We start from the raw sequence: 18,561 nt of genomic DNA, 5'->3' as shown, positions 1-18,561 counted from the left end.
TTAAATGCTAAATTTATTAGCTGAGGGAAAAGGGAATATCAGAGCTGCGGAATGCATAGCTGGCTCCTATAAATTGGCTCTGCTGACAGCAGGCTGTAACTCAGCTCTGCCAGGTACAAACTAGGCTGGGGAAAGAAGATCTAGAAATGGCTATGGGCGGTGTCCTTAAATTTTAAGATCCAGATGATGTGCCTTGGTATTTTCATGAATTAAAGATACAGGAGTATGCAAGTCCTCTTTACACAGACACTGCTGTAGCTTGGAGTTGTGGGTTCCTTCCCCCCCCCCAGGAGATAGCAATATATGTGTGTGTCCGCTTTATGCTTATGTACTGTTACAGAGAGCTAACCCCTTCGGAAGGTGGGGCATGCAGTCTTCCTCCATTGAATTAGGTCACGAATGAGAGAAGCAACATGGCACTAAATAATGCTACTTTTATAAAGCTAACTGAGTGCTTTTTCCCCATCTGCTGAAACGAAAGAACAATCATGTTCAAAAGTTAAGTGGGTTGTTACATAAGAATGTAAAATGTGCCTGCTGGATCAGGCCAGTGGCCCTTCTAGTCCAGCATCCTGCTCTCATAGAGGCTACCCAGATGCCCTATGAAGTCTGCCATCTGGACATGAGTGCAGCGACACTCTGCCCACCTGCAGTTCTTAGTATTCAGAGCCATATTGCCTCTGACTGTGGAGGTAGCACATAGCCATTGTGGCTAGTAGTCACCGATAGCCTTCTCCCCAATGAATCTGCTTAATCCTCTTTTAAAGCCGTCCATGTTGGTGGCCATCCTTGCCTCCTGCCGGAGCAAATTCCACAATTTTAACTACGCATTGCATGAAGAAGTGCTTTCTTTTACTACTTGCCTTGAATTTTCAAACATTCAGCTCCCTTGGGTGTCCATTGGATGCTGGGTTTCTTTGCAGGGATCATGATGGTCCTCACTGAGACGATGCTACTCAGCAAGTCACTGAAGACTGAGGCCCTTTTTAATTTTAAAATTGTGTTTCTTTTTACAGGAGCCTTTGGAAGCATTTTCGCGCTGTGAGTCTGTGTTTGTTCTTGCTGGTCTTTCCAGCTTACATGGCCTACATGATCTGTCAGTTTTTCCACATGGACTTCTGGTTACTGATAATCATTTCTAGCAGCATTCTCACCTCCCTCCAGGTAAGGTATAATGGCCTCCTGTATGCTGTTAATTATTTTTTAGTTCGTACCTGGCAGCAAGGCCTTGTGTTAGAAAACCAGGGCTAGAAAGCAGAATGCAAGGTGTTGACCAAGTTGTTTTTGGGAATACAGACTGAAAGAATATGTCTTTTCCATCAAGCTTGTTCTGTGTTCCAGGCCCAAGTACAGGGCATTTGTATTTACAGATTGTAATGGGTGGTATAACAGATATACCAATTTAGAAAACTCCCATTACTAAGGAAGTTTAAACATAAACCATCTATGTCAAACAGTTGGACACAACCCAGCTAAAGCAGAGCACTTTCCATTGATTTTTAACAGCAGAGTTGACCGTGTGCTCATATCTCTCCTGCTGAAATCAGTGAGCCTTAAAACTACTTAATGGCTGGAGTGTATCTAGCGATATTACATGTAACTTAAACTATCCTGATCACGCCATAATGTATTTGTGTTGAAACTCTTAACATTGAAATTCAGACTTCCACTTAAAATATATAAATCATTAAAATATAGTGTTCCACTTTTTTTAATAAAAAAATTAAGCCTTGAGTTTGTCTAGTTAAATATATCAATTATATATTTATCATTATGCAAGTGCATTGTTAGATTAGGTATCTATATTCTTCACCCATGCAAACATAATATTGAGAAGTTCTAGCTTTGTGACTCAGTCCCCTTTTTAAATCAGTGTCATTTTTTCTTGCTCCAGGTGCTTGGAACACTCTTCATTTATGTCTTGTTTATGGTTGAGGAGTTCAGGAGAGAGCCAGTAGAAAACATGGATGATGTCATTTACTATGTGAATGGCACCTATCGACTGCTGGAGTTCCTAGTGGCTCTCTGTGTCGTTGCCTATGGTGTGTCGGAAACCATCTTTGGAGAATGGACTGTGATGGGCTCAATGATCATCTTCATTCATTCCTATTACAATGTGTGGCTTCGTGCTCAGTTGGGATGGAAGAGTTTTCTTCTCCGCAGGGATGCTGTGAATAAGATCAAATCACTGCCCACTGCTACCAAAGACCAGTTGGAACAACACAATGATATCTGTGCCATCTGCTATCAGGTGTGTAGCTCTTCTGAAATGGTACTTTTGTGGATATTGTTCTGCCTCCTTATGGTATTTTATTGGAAGAGCTGAAGTTTCTGCCTTTGAATTGGGTTATAAATGAATTGAGCTGGGGAATTTATTACTACTAGTACTACTGTTACTACTGTTACTGTAGTTGTTTGTATCCCGCCCTTCATCCATCAATCTTAGGGCAGTTCACAACATAAAATTGCAGTACAGTTGTCCTGTTTAGATACCTGCAGGGCTAGCACTTCCACCTGTGCAATGCAGGAGTGGGAGCAAGGCTGCTCCTTCACTATGGTTCCTGCATTGCAGGGGGTTGGTCTAGATGACCCTCAGGGTCCCTTCCTGTTCTAGAATTCTATGATTTGCCAGCCTGCCTGCACAATGACCTGACATGTATGATTCTTCCCTCTGCAGATGAGTGTAGATTGGGTCATTATATTTCCAAGACTTCAAAGAGTATACCCACATCACACATTTTGTTACACACTACTTCCACCATGCAAATTGTAGCACCAGCCCAGTTAAGTGTTTGAGCTGGGCCAGTCTCTTCACCAGTCACAATTAAAAACGAAACAAAAAAAGTGGTCAAAGGCAGATGATGCCTGTAATTTTGTAAGATGCATCATAGTTTTTTAAATAAACAAAAGCTTCACATTTTAATTCGGCTTGAAGTCATATCTTTTGGAACAAATGTAACTGCTTTATAAAGGATCTCACTTTGACAATTGTGCCTGAAATAAATTGTGTGATGCGTATGCTGATAAGCTTGCACTGGCAACTTACTTTGCAGCCGATGTCTGTAGCCACCCAGAGATGCAGGTAGGCTGTTGGGTTCCTTCGCACACAGTCTCAACTAGTTTCTCCAAACTCCTGCCCAGTGACTTTGCAAGAACAATTTAATCTCTTGAGGCCTGTTCACTGCATCCCCGAAGAACCAGTTGGGCAGAAACTATAAGGCCAATTATCTAAATTAGATCTAGCCTTTTAAGTGAGCATTAATAATGAAGTTAAAATAAACCTGGAAGCCACACTTCCACATTTGTGTTTTAAACTCCCCAAAAACTGTCTTTTCTTCCTAAGAATGCATGTTGGATCTGAATGAAGTGGTTGCATTGATGGCTCTTGGAATACAAAGCTTCTTGTACTTTCCTAGCTACAGTTCAGGAGCATCAAATCCAAGCCACATGTTACTAGTAGAGCACATGTACTGCATATATAAGGATCCAGGTTCAATGGAACTGCCAGTGAAAAATGCTTCAGGCAGGCATCTGCATATTTTGGCTAGTCTTGGTAGCCAACCAGAAATTGTGCCAGGAACTTGCTGCTCTTTCCAGGGATGGTACCCTCTCCCTGACCTCATGCTGCGCCCCGACAATCAGTGTGTAGTCAGGGACCTTCTCCAGCACCAAGCTTGGAGCTGAGGTTGGGGGCATTCCAGCAATCATGCTGCACTTTTGAGGAACCCTCATTATCTTGGAAATAGAGTGCCAAAGCAGCAGGCCCTTTCCAAGCTTGGAACTGGAAAAGGGGAGTGGAGATAATCTTGCAGTTGTGCTGCATTTTGGAGGCTTTCAAAGAACTTCAGAAGCCCAGTACACTGTCCTCGTCTCCAAGAGCGCTGGCTCCTGGGGGCCAAGGCACTATGCCCCCCATCTTATTTTTTAGGGGGCTGGGCCCCCCAATATTCAGTAGGCTCCACATGTGACGTCAGAACATCCCATCAGACCCCCTCAATTGTCTGGAGAAGCTGGCGCCTCTGCTTGTCTCCCTTTCCTGTTCAAAGGTTGGGAGAGTGACTTACCATGCTAGCCAAAGGGTGATGGGACATGCTGCTTCTGCACAGAATTGTGGCATTCATCCAGCTGTGTCTATGTAGTTCTTGCACTGCAAATCCTTAGTAATTAAAATTTAGCCTACTTGCCTAGAATGAAATATTATGCTTTGTTCTCGTGTGTTACTAATGCATAGATATAAAGCAAGTCTCTGTGTATGAATAAAGGGTGACAACTGAACATGGGCAGTTGGGTCATTGTGGTTTACCTTTTAGCAGTCCATGCTGAGTTTTAAGGTAGCTTCAGGACTCTGTGTGTTTGCTTGGGCGCTGTGTGATCCTTCTGCCTTCTTTCTTTCAGGACATGAAATCTGCTATCATCACACCTTGCGGCCATTTCTTTCATGCGGGCTGCCTTAAGAAATGGCTTTATGTGCAAGAAACCTGCCCCCTGTGCCACTGCCAACTTAAAAACCCAACTCAGCCCCCAGGGCTAGGATTGGAGCCCGTGCCACAACCAAATCCCGGAGCAGAACAAAACACTGTTCAGCAACAAGCCACTGAGCCCGCTGGTGTAGAGCACCAGGAAAGGGCAGGAGGCAAACCTAGTGACAATGGACAAGCTGCCAAAGGATCAGGCTCCCTGCAGGACTCTGTCAATGTGAAGGATGACTCTGTCAGTCTGGACACTGCATCTTCCAGTGAGTCTGGCCAGGGGGAAACTGCCGCCAAAAGGCCGGCTGAAGAACGGGAAGAAGTTGCAACGCGAGACCTAGGGAGCTGCATCCAGAATTGAACAGGCGGGCGCTGGTGGAAGAATTAAGCACTCCAGGAGCTCCTGATTTGGCAGACGGAATCTTAAACCCTTCATTTGTCTCGAACAAGTTTTAACTCTCAGAATGCTGGCCAAAATGTATTTATGATATCCTATGCTGATTTTCTGTGAGCTGCTTCGTTTACAGGGCTGCCAGTGGGTTCCACTGGAAACTACCTTAGAAGCTGCCACCATGTTGCAAAAGGGCAGAAACTGGAAATCAAAACTGAGTATTGTTGGAAGGGAAAGTTGGGCGGCGGGAGGTGGGGAACAAATGTGAGGATGTTGGGGTGTGAGCGAAGAGAGAGGAAGAGGGAGAGATTAAAATAAAAGACAGTGTTGTTTAAATGGAAAAGGGAGAATCAAATTCAAGGGCAATAGAGGTTTGAGTCCATATCCTTGGCCTTGTCTTTCTACAGTGAGCGGAGCTCAGTCGAGAACAGTGACACAACTCCTGTAGATCTCAGAAGTAACAATAAACAAATCAAGGATTGTGTTGGGACAGGGCAGCACTCAAGTAAGTCGAGTGTGGTGCTTTGGGCATGTTGGGGTAGGGCATTTGCATTCATGTAATCTATAGCAACTCTTGAATTTTTATGATGGAGTCTTAAACACTTCAATGTTTTAGAAAACATTTTTTGTTCATGAACTTTCTGGACAGCATGGGCTGTGTGAAGTCATTAAAGCTCCGGTGAACTTTCTGTCTGGCCTCCACCAGTGAGTGCAAGAGAGAAATGGGAGGAGTTTTATGGTGCTGATTGAAGCCTCTCAGTGCTGTTGAGTTCTGTGTAGTGTATAATTTCTTGCAGATGAATTGAAGCAGTATTAATCTCCTGGCAATATTTGCACCTTTGGGAATGAGTACATCAATTGTATGATCAAACGCCGCAAATGCCACTCCTAAAGCTGTTAATAGGATTTGCACCTTTTTCTTCCCTTTCCCCCTTCTTTGACAAAAATGTGTGTGTATTTAAATTTTTACATTCATCATGGCTTTCAGGTAGAACTAGGGATGTGGGAGGGATGGGAGCTGGCAATTTTTTATGTGAATTTTGATATGAAAAGGAACTAGTCACTTATTTATACACTAGGCTTGGCTCAATTTTTTGTTTTTCTCGAGAGTTGTTGTACCTAATGTGAAATGTGACATTACTTTATTTTTTAGTAGTGAATTTGGATGTAGACTGACAGACGTAGCTGAATGTCTCAATAAAGTACTTTTGAAGATTTTTACATTTTGATTGTCTTGTTCTTCCATAGGAAAGTTTCCTACATTGCAGGATTTTAGACTAGATTATACTTGGGATCCTTTCAAACTCTACAATTCTAGAATTCCTCACAACCTTGTGAGGCAAGGCTATATTATCCTTATTCTATGGGTTATGAACTGAAGCTAAAGTTGCAATCCTAATAATTTAATCATATATACTAATAATAAACTCATTATATGAGTGCCTATCCTTTTTACAGCAATAATGGCATCATCCATACACAGGAAGGCAATATAAGGCTTGGGAAAACCCTAATGTTTGTAGGAGTTGTAAGACTACAGTAACACACACGAACATATGTTACATCTATATATTTTGGAAAGTGGTTTGTCTGTTTGTTCTATGTAGATATGGACACCTGTTGAGATAATCATCACCAAACATGACATGAGTATTCACCGTATGGGAACAGCAGCTTTAGTCAACATTTGGATGCTGGCTGCCATTTTGAATCAAGATGGTAGAGCAAAACGTGACTTTATCCTGACTCTGCCCATTTTGGGGCTTAAGTTCAGCCGCCTCTCAAGATACTATCACCAGACTTGGCACAAGGCTTCCCAAGGTGGAGCTGACAGACTTTATTGCCCTTTGGGTGCCAAGCACCATTTTGAATCAAGGCAGACCAAAACGTCACTTCTGATTTGTGGCTATCCATTTAACAAACATATTTGCAAAAATTCCCAGGCAGCAATGGGCACATCCCACTAGCATAAACATAAAATAAAATTCCTGGGGGAAAAACAGGAGAGAGCCCTCACCCCCCAGCAAAAAAACCCCCCGAGTGAGGTCTGAGCATACTTAGTGGGCACAAAATACTGATTATTGGTGCAGTGGGGTTAGGTAACGCAGTGGAGTGGGGAGGAGGCTGGAAACCTGAGGAGCAGCACTGCATTTTGTTGCAGCTCACACTTGTTACTTCCCATGTTATGGAATGGAATAAGTGTGGTTACAATTAAGCCTGTGTCTGTATAGCTGATCAGAAATGTGAACCTAAGAAATATGGTTCCTAGGAACCTAAGGAAGATTATTCCTCTCCCAAGCTGCTTCATTTTAAGGACTTGTCTGCTTTCCCTTATCTTCATTTTATAGCTATGCGGGGGTTTGTTTGTTTACAGAAGCAAAACGTCTTTTTAATAAGGAGCTTGTAAAAAAATACAGCCACAAAAAAGATGCAACTTAACCTACATTAACACCGCACTCCCTCTGCTGGTCAGATCTGCTGCTTCAGGCTCGCTGCTAGAGCGGGGCTAGCAGTAGAATATGTTGATACCTGTAATCTGCAGCACAGAGAGCAGCCGACCAAACTGCAGCTGCCGTTGATAGATCACAGTGTTCTGCTTAAAACTGACAACAGGTCGGCCTCCGGAGGGCAGACGATACCTATAAGGGAGAAGACGCACCATCTATATGCTGTGATAAAGGGCATCAAGGAGTTGTGGGAAATATCAGGAAACTGATAGGGTGCAATTTATGTTGAGCTTTGTGTATAGATAACTAGCCAAAACAAAGCTGGAAATGACCACATTTTATAGTTTCATAAACCCTTCCATCAATATACATTGCACAACTGGGAGAAAACTACCATTCAGCCATGCAGGCTGTGAGAACAGAAGAATGGATAAAGCACAGCAAAGGCTATCCAAGTGCCTCTTTGCAAGATCTGGCTTAAAGCAAGAAATGCAATAATTGAAACGCAGCCCCTGGGTGGTGGTACGATAAGAGATGAGCGAATTCTTCCCAATCCTGGTCTGATCTGGAATTTATCTTGGGAAAACTAAATTTAAAACTATGCATCTGCTGGCCATTTAGATGTTTATTCTGGACTTCCACAATATGGATCCCTAGCTTGGAGGCTTCTAACACCATGGCAGGAGCTCCTCACTCCTGTGGGAGCCTTTTCAAAGGCAAACCTACGAGAGGTGGAGGAATACCTTTTCTTTTTGCCTAGGAGAACACGACAGCCCATTCACTGGTATGGGAAATAGTAAAGGTTTGTGCTCACCATATGTGTGGGTAGTTAAACTCTCTTCCTGCCCCTGGTGACCCCCAGTTTCTTGGCAGTGTTCCCAACAGCCTTTCAAATTCTAGCTCCTCTCAAAAATTTGCAAGAGATACACGAGGGAGCCACTGTTCCTTTCTTAAGCCATGCTCTCATTTCCGATTTGTTAGCATTTCTAAATTGTGACATTAGCATGTGACTCCATGAGGTGATCTCCCTTCCCCCAGATATTGAAATCAGGTTCCCTCCTCATGTGGAGGAGATCTATATACATACATCAGTACATGGAAAAGGCCCTTTCGCATGGTCATGGGATGTAGCTGGTGGGCACATTGGTAGCAATGGAGCTGTTGGGCAGGATTCCACTCCCTCGCTCAGTAAATGCAGGGGGGGTGTCATCTGAACACCTTTAAAGAAATTGGACCAAAAAACACCTAGATAGATATTTCTTTGAGCCACTGACTCAGGGCAGTGGATTATAGCTTTGACTCTTGTCAATTGTCAGTTATTAGTCATTCTGCAGTGCCTACAGTGTGCCTTGCTGAGAAATACCCAGGTCTTAATTTTTAAACTTAGGGAGTTAAGTACATAAGAATAGCCTGCTGGATCAGGCCAATGGTCCATCTAGTCCAGCATCCTGTTCTCACAGGGGCCAATCAGATGCCTATGGGAAACCTGCAAGAAAGACTTGAGTGCAACTGCATTCTCCCAACATCTGATTCCCAGCAACTATTCAAAGGCACTTTTCCTCTGATGGTGGAGATTAAAAGGTAAAGGTAAAGGGATCCCTGACAATTAAGTCCAGTTGCAAACAACTCTGGGGTTCCGGTGCTCATCTCACTTTAAAGGCCGAGGGAGCCAGCATTTGTCCGCTTCCGCAGACAGTTTTTTCTGGATTATGTGGCCAGCATGACTAAGCTGCTTCTGGCGAATCCAGAGCAGCACACAGAAACGCCATTTACCTTCCCACCGAAGTGGTACCTATTTATCTACTTGCACTGTGTGCTTTCAAACTGCTAGGTTAGCAAGAGCTGGGACGGAACAACGGGAGCTCACCCCGTCATGGGAATTCGAACCGCCAACATTTCAATTGGCGAGCCCAAGTGGCACAGTGGTTTAACCCACAGCACCACCCACGTCCCAATAGTGGAGATAAAGCACAACAATTATTGATAGCCTTGTCCGCCATGAGTTTGTCTAATTCACTCTTAAAGGCATTTAAGTTGGTGGCTGTCAATCCAACTTGTGAGGTCCTTTACTTTTTCGTGTCCTGAATCTTCCAACCGTCTTCTCCAGCTGAAACTACAAGTGCTAAATACCACAGATATTTGCAGGGCAGATATGGAAAACAGTGTAAAGGGGAGGCAGGGAGGGGGACAAGGATACTTTCAGGCAATGCCTGATATTTAAAGGAAGTGAAATACGAAGGACATAACTTCCTTTGTAGATTGGAGCGCAATGTTTTCTCTTTTTTTGAGACCTCTTCCTAGTGTTCCTCAGCATTGCCTTCAAAGCTGAGAAAAGAAAACAGAAGGTCTTGGCTGGAATGCAGAGGGATTAAGTTTGTATTTATTTCCCCCGCTCTGAGCTCGTATTGTGCAGTTTGGAAAGGAAATGTCCTTGAAAGATGGGTTCCTCCATAAACCCTTCCAGCTTCTGTTTGTTTTTAGATGGAAATTATTTTCTCAGAGACCCTGCCTGCGAGGAAGTGGGTGTTGATAAGTAAGGCAAAATAAGAAAGCACAGCCTACCACACAGAAGACTTTTAGAAGACATCTGAAGGCAGCCCTGAGAAGTTTTTAATGGTTGATGTTTTATTGTGTTTTTAATATTTTGTTGGGAGCTTCCCAGAGTAGCTGGGGCAACCCAGTCAGATAAGTGATTTATTATTATTATTAATAATAATAATAGTTGTAGTTGTTGTTTCCATCAACATGGGCAGTTTAGCAGACACAGCACCTCAGCTCTGCTTCCCCTTTGTACTTTGCATGCTGACTGCAGCATCTGGGCTTGATTAGGCATGTGACCTTCACCTGTTCCAGGCCTACTCCAGATGACAATTCCCACACCACTCCTAGAGCTAAAGAGCCCCACCTGGCCAGCTGGGCAGCTTCACCTCAGAGCCTGCTCCCTACACCTCAGAGCCTGCCATCTTTGTGGAGACAGGGGCCCCTCTGGTTCTGGTGATGGGTCCTGCTGCTCTGGTTCCTGTGCATTGACTCCCATCCCCTTGCTATCCTCTGTCACCCTGTGAGTACTTCCTTACCCATCCCCTGCTTGTCCCGGTGTGTCCCAGTCCCAGCTACACCCCTCTCTGAGATCCTCCTCCTCATCTTCCTCTTCCCCATTGTCCTGCCAGTTCATGACACATGGCAACTGAGTATGCTCGACTTTTATTGGGTTGGTTTGTGGTGTGTGGTTGTTGGTTTTTAAAAATAGTTGTAATACTTTTGCAAACTTCGGCGTTGCCCCAAAGCAAGTTGCTGCCTACCTCTTGTTTCACAGTGGTTCTGTTTTGATTGTAATTCTAATTAGAGTCTAATCTATTCTAACCTGATCCGTTAAGCTTGTGGGGAGTCCCTATTTGTGGTCCCCCAGCAAAAACCATGCATTCAGTACCGTGGGCCCAATTTTATGGAACTCCGTCTCAAGTAATTGAGCATGTGGGTGACGCAGCTCTCCTGATAGTGTGTCATTAGGAGATATCCAGAGGTGTGAGTGATCAGCACAAGTGGATTCTGGACTTTCCTAAACTACAATTTGCTTAGATGATGGCCAGTGATTTGGTCAATGAGCACTTGCTACTGCTGTGTAGAAGCAGAATGAAAGGCTGGTGTCTGCTGAAGAGATTTATCTTCACCCAAGTTCAGAGGCGGCCTTTACCCTGTAGTTCTGTGGCAAGCACCATAGCTCCGAGGCAGATCATAGACTATGCAATGGAAAAGATCCCAAGTTAGAACTCTGGCATCTTTTGTCTGAAATGCTGGAGAGCTGCTCCCATCCTTGTAAACAATACCAAGCGAGATGAACTCAGCATAGGAGATCTTCCTCTGTTTCCATGAGGTTATTCGAGGTTGCTTTTGGATAGAGGTACAGTGGTACCTTGGTTTTTGAACGTAATCCTTTCCAGAAGACCATTTAAGTTCTGAAATGTTTGAAAACGGAAAACTCAATAAGCTGACAGCTAGGCCTCAGGATCTTGCACTCAGCAGAAACCACGTGGCATGTTCGACTTCTGAGGCACGTTCGAAAACCGAAGCATTTACTTCCAGGTTTACGGCTTCAGTCTGGTCATTGTGAACACACTATGCCAACTGCACTCACCCCTCATCTGTTTTGAGGTCCAATTCAAAGTTTTTGACCTTTTAAAGTCCTTCACAATTTTAGGTCCAGCCGTAGTACTTGCCTGCCCTTCATAAGTAACTGCCAATATATCCAGATTTTCAGCGGAGGGCATCCTTATTGTTAACTGCCTTATACTGTTGCTAGCTGCCCTTATACTATTTTTGTGCTTTTGTGGCCTTTCATTTTGTATGTTTTTAAAAGTTTCTCGCAAACTGCCCTGGGAATATGATTGATGTGGCTGTACAAAAAGGCCTATAATTAATTAAAAGGCCACATGGCAGTTTACATGGAAGACTTTAAAATGTTTGTGCTTTATTTTCTCACACACTTAAAATAACAACAGTGTTATACCAGGACTCTAGATCAGAGGCCTTTAGCCAGGCTATAATTTAATGACTCTCTATGGGTCACTTGTATGCATGCACCCCGATACTTGTGGTCATCCCTCCATAGAAGCCTTGAATGGCCACAATGGAAGAAATGCCACAAAGAAATGAAGATCTAATGTGAAGGATCTTTCTTTTCCTTCACTACGGTTTTAAAGTTTTACAGTATTGTATGTTAAGATTAGGGACACGGGTGGCGCTGTGGGTTAAACCACAGAGCCTAGGGCTTGCCGATCAGAAGGTTGGCGGTTCGAATCCACGCGACAGGGTGAGCTCCTGTTGCTCGATCCCTGCTCCTGCCAACCTAGCAGTTCAAAAGCATGTCAAAGTGCAAGTAGATAAATAGGTACCGTTCCAGCAGGAAGGTAAACGGCGTTTCCAAGCGCTGCTCTGGTTCTCCAGAAGTGGCTTAGTCATGCTGGCCGCATGACCCGGAAGCTGTACACCGGCTCCCTCGGCCAGTAAAGCGAGATGAGTGCCGCAAACCCAGAGTCAGCCACAACTGCACCTAATGGTCAGGGGTCCCTTTACCTTTACCTTTACCTATGTTAAGATTACCCTTTTAAAATATATTTAAGAATAAACCATTTTCCTCTTTGCACAAAATACAAAACAAATAGGATCTATCCAATAAACAACAATATGCAACATAAATCAGGTTGGTTTGTAGCCAATGCTAGCCATACTCAGAGTAGACCCACTGAAAAACACAGACACCCATTAATTTCAGTAGGTCTACTCTGAGTATAATCTAGTTGGCTTTAACTGTTTTGTTCTTATATTGGTTCTGAGAGAAAGGAACTATGACACTTCCGTAGCTGAAAAAAAAGTACAGTTTAGGAAAGAAAAGCATTAGGATGGACTTTGTTCTCCTGTTGCCCTCAGGATTCTTTGGAAAAATCCCAGAGCCTTTCTCCACCCATTTCTTTGTTTTGGAATGCAACATGGGACTGTAGACCACCTCCTAAATTTCCATCTTGCACAAGTTTACCATTATAACTTTCTGAAACTTAGCTCTGATTAAGAGCCAGCCTAAAAGCTGCTCTGTTTGCAGTCATATTCATCCTTTAGGATTCCTGCAAACCAAGTAGATTATAACTATTCCTATGCTTAGATATAGGCACTGCAGATGGTGACAGCAGTCACAAAATTAAAAGACGCCTGCTCCTTGGGAGAAAGGCGATGGCAAACCTAGACAACATCTTAAAAAGCAGAGACATCACCTTGCCAACAAAGGTCCGTATAGTAAAAGCTATGGTTTTCCCAGTAGTGATGTATGGAAGTGAGAGCTGGACCATAAAGAAGGCTGATCGCCGAAGAATTGATGCTTTTGAATTATGGTGCTGGAGGAGACTCTTGAGAGTCCCATGGACTGCAGGAAGATCAAACGTATCCATTCTTAAGGAAATCAGCCCTGAGTGCTCACTGGAAGGACAGATTGTGAAGCTGAGGCTCCAATACTTTGGCCACCTCATGAGAAGAGAAGACTCCCTGGAAAAGACCCTGATGTTGGGAAAGATGGAGGGCACAAGGAGAAGGGGACAAGAGAGGATGAGATGGTTGGATGGTGTTCTTGAAGCTACCAGCATGAGTTTGATCAAACTGCGGGAGGCAGTGGAGGACAGAAGTGCCTGGCGTGCTCTGGTCCATGGGGTCACGAAGAGTCGGACATGACTAAACGACTAAACAACAACAACATGCTTAGATATGTAGGAAAGAGAGGGAGACTCTTACTCACAGCCAGCTACTAGGTATGTCTACGAGTGTAGATGCATTAGCAATAGGTTAGTTATCAGGAAATTTACAGGCTGGTCCTTTGAAGGAGCCCACTGATTTAAAGTTCCATGTTTGTCTATAATTGTCTTACATGTGTTTTTTTTAAACTGCATTAATAGCACTGAATGAGAGATGGTATTTAAAAATGCTACCACTAGTTGCCACTGGATGGCACCATGGTTATGGAAACCAACTAGCTCTTTCAAATTTCTTCATGAGAAATGAAGACACTTAATAAATGATATGTTTATTGTATCAAAAAATGTTTTAGTTAGCAGCGTTGTGGCTTTGAAAAATGTTTACTGTAATTGCATGAAAAAACTGTACTTGCAGATTTGTTTGCTTCCTTTCCTTTTAATGCTCCGTTTTCTGTGTTCCTTACAGAGAAGATTCAAAGTCAAATGAATTACAAGGCAGAAAACAATCACTCTTTCATAAGGTCCATGCTGTAAATTGTGAGTATTTCATAAATTAGCCTTTGCTGAAATTAATTAGGAACCCCTTTTACTCCTTGTGTTCACTGAATTTGTCACTTTCTGCATTCTATGGACTTCTAATATGCCATCTTCAAATTTAAAAATAAAAGCTGTGTGCTATACTACTAGAAACGTAATTCCACACTTTCCCTAAATCAACACACCACATAAAGTATAAGAACATATGGATTGTCTGAAACTCATTCATTAGGATAGTATGGAACAGTGGTCCCCAAACTCTTTTTTTCCACCATGGGCCACATTAAAATTGCGGAGTGTCTTGGCAGATATTTTTTTCTGCCTGTTGTAGCAAGTGCAATGCACTATTCAGGATGCCATTTGATTTTTAATCACATTTTATTGTGGCTTTTATTTCTTATATATTGCATTTTATTATATTACCATTTGAATTGCAATACGAGAAATAAAAGAAGCAATAAAAAATCAATATTAATATTTCATGCCATGGGTGTCCCATTTCCTGTCTTCAAGCACAAATCCACAGACATGACATGGACCACCTTAATGAACTTCATGGACTGGTGGTGTCTGTGGACCACCATTTGGGAACCCCTGGTGTAGACTGTCGAAGGGTTTTCTTTTAACTCAATCCTTGGTTCAGAAATCTATACTGCCCCCTTCAGGTATTCAGCAACAATGTACAGTATACAGTGGTACCTCGGGTTAAGCACTTAATTCGTTCCGGAGGTCCGTTCTTAACCTGAAACTGTTCTTAACCTGAAGCACCACTTTAGCTAATGGGGCCTCTTGCTGCTGCCACGCCGCCGGAGCCCGATTTCTGTTCTCATCCTGAAGCAAGGTTCTTAACCCGAGATACTATTTCTGGGTCAGCGGAGTCTGTAACCTGAAGCGTATGTAACCTGAAGCGTATGTAACCCAAGATACCACTGTAATAATCATGTGTGGGGAGGAGGCAGCTGGGATTATCCTGCTAGCTCCACCCACTAAGCTAGTTCCATCTCCCTGAGTGGAGGGTGACTATGGAAAGCATTGAGTGTTCTGAATGTTTCCTGTGTGTTTTAGATTTTTTTTCCAGTGTTCTAAAATGTGGTTGCAAAGTAGAGGAGGCTCCCCTCTTTGTGCAGTTTCCCTCCAGCTCATGGTGGATGATAAGAATAAATCTCTCATAAGCAATAAGAAATGCTAGTTTTAAGCAGTTATTAAGAATGATGTTTAAGAAGAGCTAAAGGCAAAAGGCAGAAATGTATGTGACAGACAATTAAGAAGCATTATAAATCTATCTACTCTATACAGCTACTCACAGACATAGGCCTCTGGTCTCCTCATGAGTAACTTAACATCCTGGATGGTCAGTTGGAGGGTGAGGGACAAAGGAAGATTGGCAACACTCCATTTTCAAGATCTCTTGACCCAGAAACAACGCATGTAAGGGGGAAATCTGGAACCCCACGGGCTATTTGAAACATTTGTATATTTTCACAGGCCTCTAACAAAGATATCTGGATTCTCGGTCCCCCCCCCTTAAAAATAAAATACCACAAGCGGAGGTGATGCAGATTCTGCAGAAGCTACTGTGTTCTATCCTGCAGATATCATTTATGAAACAGAATGTATTCAGAGCCATACAGGGTTTTAATACATTCCAGCTACCTAGATGCTAATGCTAATTTCAGAATATTTTTGAATAAGCAGCATACTCATTATGTTCTGCTAATGGCTCATGTTTTCAAATATTGCCGGTAAATTATGAATTAATTCACAGTGTAAAAGAGATCCGCTTTGAATCGAGTCTCTTCTATTTCAAAGTCTTTTTCTCTTGTGAAAGTCAGAGGATACAGTTCTCAATGGCAAAGTAATTATATGTCCACAAGCCAATTTCTAACTTAGGTATTTCCTACAGATAAAGATTTATGAGAATAAAATTATATGACTAAGGTCAGAATTTCTGAGCAGCGATGTTACCCAAAGGGATTCTTAGGAGAGCTCGAGTTTTTATCCAGTTCCCCCAGGACATTAATCAACAAGCCATCCAGCTTCAATTATGGGTTCAGAGGGTGGACTCCAGCCCCCCTCTTCATCACTCTGAATTTTTAAAGCTCTGTGCAAAAATGCCACTAACATTGTCTACTTTTAGTTTGTTTTCCAGTGATGAGATGATCATTTAGGCATAAATAATTTGCTGGCCCAACTTGACTCAGAGTTGTTGGGTTTTCTTTTTGAAAAGGGTGCTATAAATTCAGTGAGCTGGTTTTTATTATCATTGTTTACTTGAAGCATTTTTATCCTGCTTCTCAGCCAAAAAAAAAAGGGGGGGGCTCCTGGAATGGTTTACAATTATCAAAATGCATGACACGAAAAGAAAGGAAGAGGGTAGAGCAGGTCAGGGAAGGGAGAAAACCCAGCTACTTTTTCTTAGCTACAGAGTTCTTGAAGTCAGGGCCGGCCCATGCATGAGGTGAAATGAGGCAGTTGCTTCAGGCGGCAGATCCAAGGAGCACGTCGCCACCTCCTCCTCCTCCTCCGTGCCTGCCTGTCATGCCCTTCTCCTCCAAGTCCATTGGAGCTACCTCGGCTTTTTAGCACTTGTGGAAAGGTAATTGTGCAGGCCAGAGGTCCTTGACTGTTTATTCTTCAGTAAGTCCTGTTGAGTTTATTGGGATTTACTCCTGGATAAGTGTGCATAGGGTTGTTGTGTAAGCATACAGCATTCCAGATGCTGCTGCTGGACTACATCTCCCTTCATCCTTTACCCTTGGCCAAGCTGGCTGAGGCTGATAGGAATTGGAGTCCAACCACATCTGGATGGCCAGATGCTCTCCGGTAGCACCTATATAAAAATGGGGCCACTCTCTGACTTGCCGATAATGGACCAGAATGAAAGATGATCCTCCACACTTTGCCATGACAGCATTGTTGGAACCAAGATTTTTGTGTTTTAACTTTTTGGATTTTAAGTCTTCCTCTCCCCTGCACCCACCCTTGAGAGGATAATATGAAGGAGTAACATGGAAAAATATGACTCCTGGCTCTGATGATGTAATGGTTCTTTGTGGTGACATTTTTAAGAGACCTTGGGGAACAATGACAATAGCAGCCTAAGCATGTGAGATGTTCTTTGTAGTAAAAAGGAAACAAATAAATGTCCCCATTAAACTCTGTGAGGTCAAGAGCATTCTCCTGACCATTTGATTCATACTTTCACTGACACTTTTTTCCTGACTTATCTTTTGGAAGGAACATAAAACAGAGGTACTGCTCTCAACCTTTTGTACACAGAACATGAGAAAGAATTTCCAATCTGCCAAAAAAGAGACATTTTTCTCACTGCTTGAGTATGAAAAACTGCCATTGTGAAGAGACTTTTAAAAGGTTTGCTAAGGCCTTGCCTGCCAGAATTCTCTTTTTAGGTGAACTTACTTTTCTGTTAAACTCCACCCCACCTTTTGTTTAAACAAACAAACACCCATATTCTGGTTATTTTGATGGGGAATTTTGAAATCAGAAAGTGCCCAACTATCACTTCTGTCCCATCTCAGAAAAGAGATCACAAAGGTGATATCTACACTGCCCCCGCCCCAAGAAGGACAACCTATCCCTTCAGGATGGTTAAAGCATATGGGGCTTAGACAAAAAGGCTCTTGAAGGAGACATGATAAAGGCTGATAAAATTAATAACGTCTGGGGAAAATGACCCCAAAATGGACCCAAAAATGAAGATTGACTGGCAGTCATTTTAGAACGGGCAAAAAGTAAGTACATAATCAACTTATTTTTGCAGGAAATTAAGAAGTTGCCTTGTATCTGACTATTGGTTCACTTAGCTCAGTGCAGAGATGGGGGGGGTGCAACTTAACTGAGAAGTGAAATCACAGAATTATGGAGCTGGAAGGGAACACAGGGGTCATTTAGTCCAACCCCCTGCAATGCAGGAATCTTTTTGAAATGAAAGCAAGGAAGGAGTCATTCAAGTGTTTTAAGTATTGATTGATTGATTGATTGATTGATTGATTGATTGACTGATGGATGTATTTGAATTTTTCATGAGCTTGATCGTCACTGTTCATCATTTTTAGTAGTTGCAATGAAAATGTTTACATAAACTGTGATGATTTGTAATTTTCTGATGTAGTAAGATTTGATTGACGTAGTTTTGCCTATGTAGCAAATTGGCATTCATGGTTATTAATTAATTCACCGTTATTAAATGGTGCATACTAAACTTTATAGCACATTCCTCTTGTTATTCTGTACTTTCTGTTGATAGCAACTGGGAGGAGGTGCAGGAGGAAGGGTCGCTTTTGCCTTGGGCCACCTCTCAGTGTTGACTGGCTCAGACTGCTATGCAATGACCGGCCGTGGTGACTTGCCTGAGGCTGAATGTTTGGATTTGGGGGTCTGAGTTTTGACTCAAAACCTCGATTGCGCTGCAACCGTAGCTAAATACCTAAGAAAAGTGAATATCCGGTGCTAAGTTGATT

The 18,561-nt window shown here is 42.8% G+C and overlaps 1 protein-coding gene across 3 annotated transcripts in view; it reads left to right on the top strand.

Moving 5' to 3' along the window:
* RNF145 (ring finger protein 145) overlaps positions 1 to 6,081 on the top strand; it is a 59,631-nt gene extending 53,550 nt beyond the window's left edge. For all 3 annotated transcript variants that reach the window (XM_053377140.1, XM_053377139.1, XM_053377137.1), the window contains exons 9-11: positions 1,017 to 1,164; positions 1,895 to 2,251; positions 4,396 to 6,081. In XM_053377140.1, the coding sequence (XP_053233115.1) occupies positions 1,017 to 1,164; positions 1,895 to 2,251; positions 4,396 to 4,830 (940 nt within the window). In that variant the 3' untranslated portion in view covers positions 4,831 to 6,081. The remainder of the gene's footprint in view (positions 1 to 1,016; positions 1,165 to 1,894; positions 2,252 to 4,395) is intronic.
* The last annotated feature ends 12,480 nt before the right edge of the window (positions 6,082 to 18,561 follow it).

The sequence above is a fragment of the Podarcis raffonei genome, chromosome 2 (genome assembly GCF_027172205.1).
Source record: "Podarcis raffonei isolate rPodRaf1 chromosome 2, rPodRaf1.pri, whole genome shotgun sequence".
NCBI lineage: Eukaryota > Metazoa > Chordata > Lepidosauria > Squamata > Lacertidae > Podarcis > Podarcis raffonei.
Note: the sequence above shows the minus strand (reverse complement) of the source record. Positions and strands in the feature narration are given on the sequence as shown.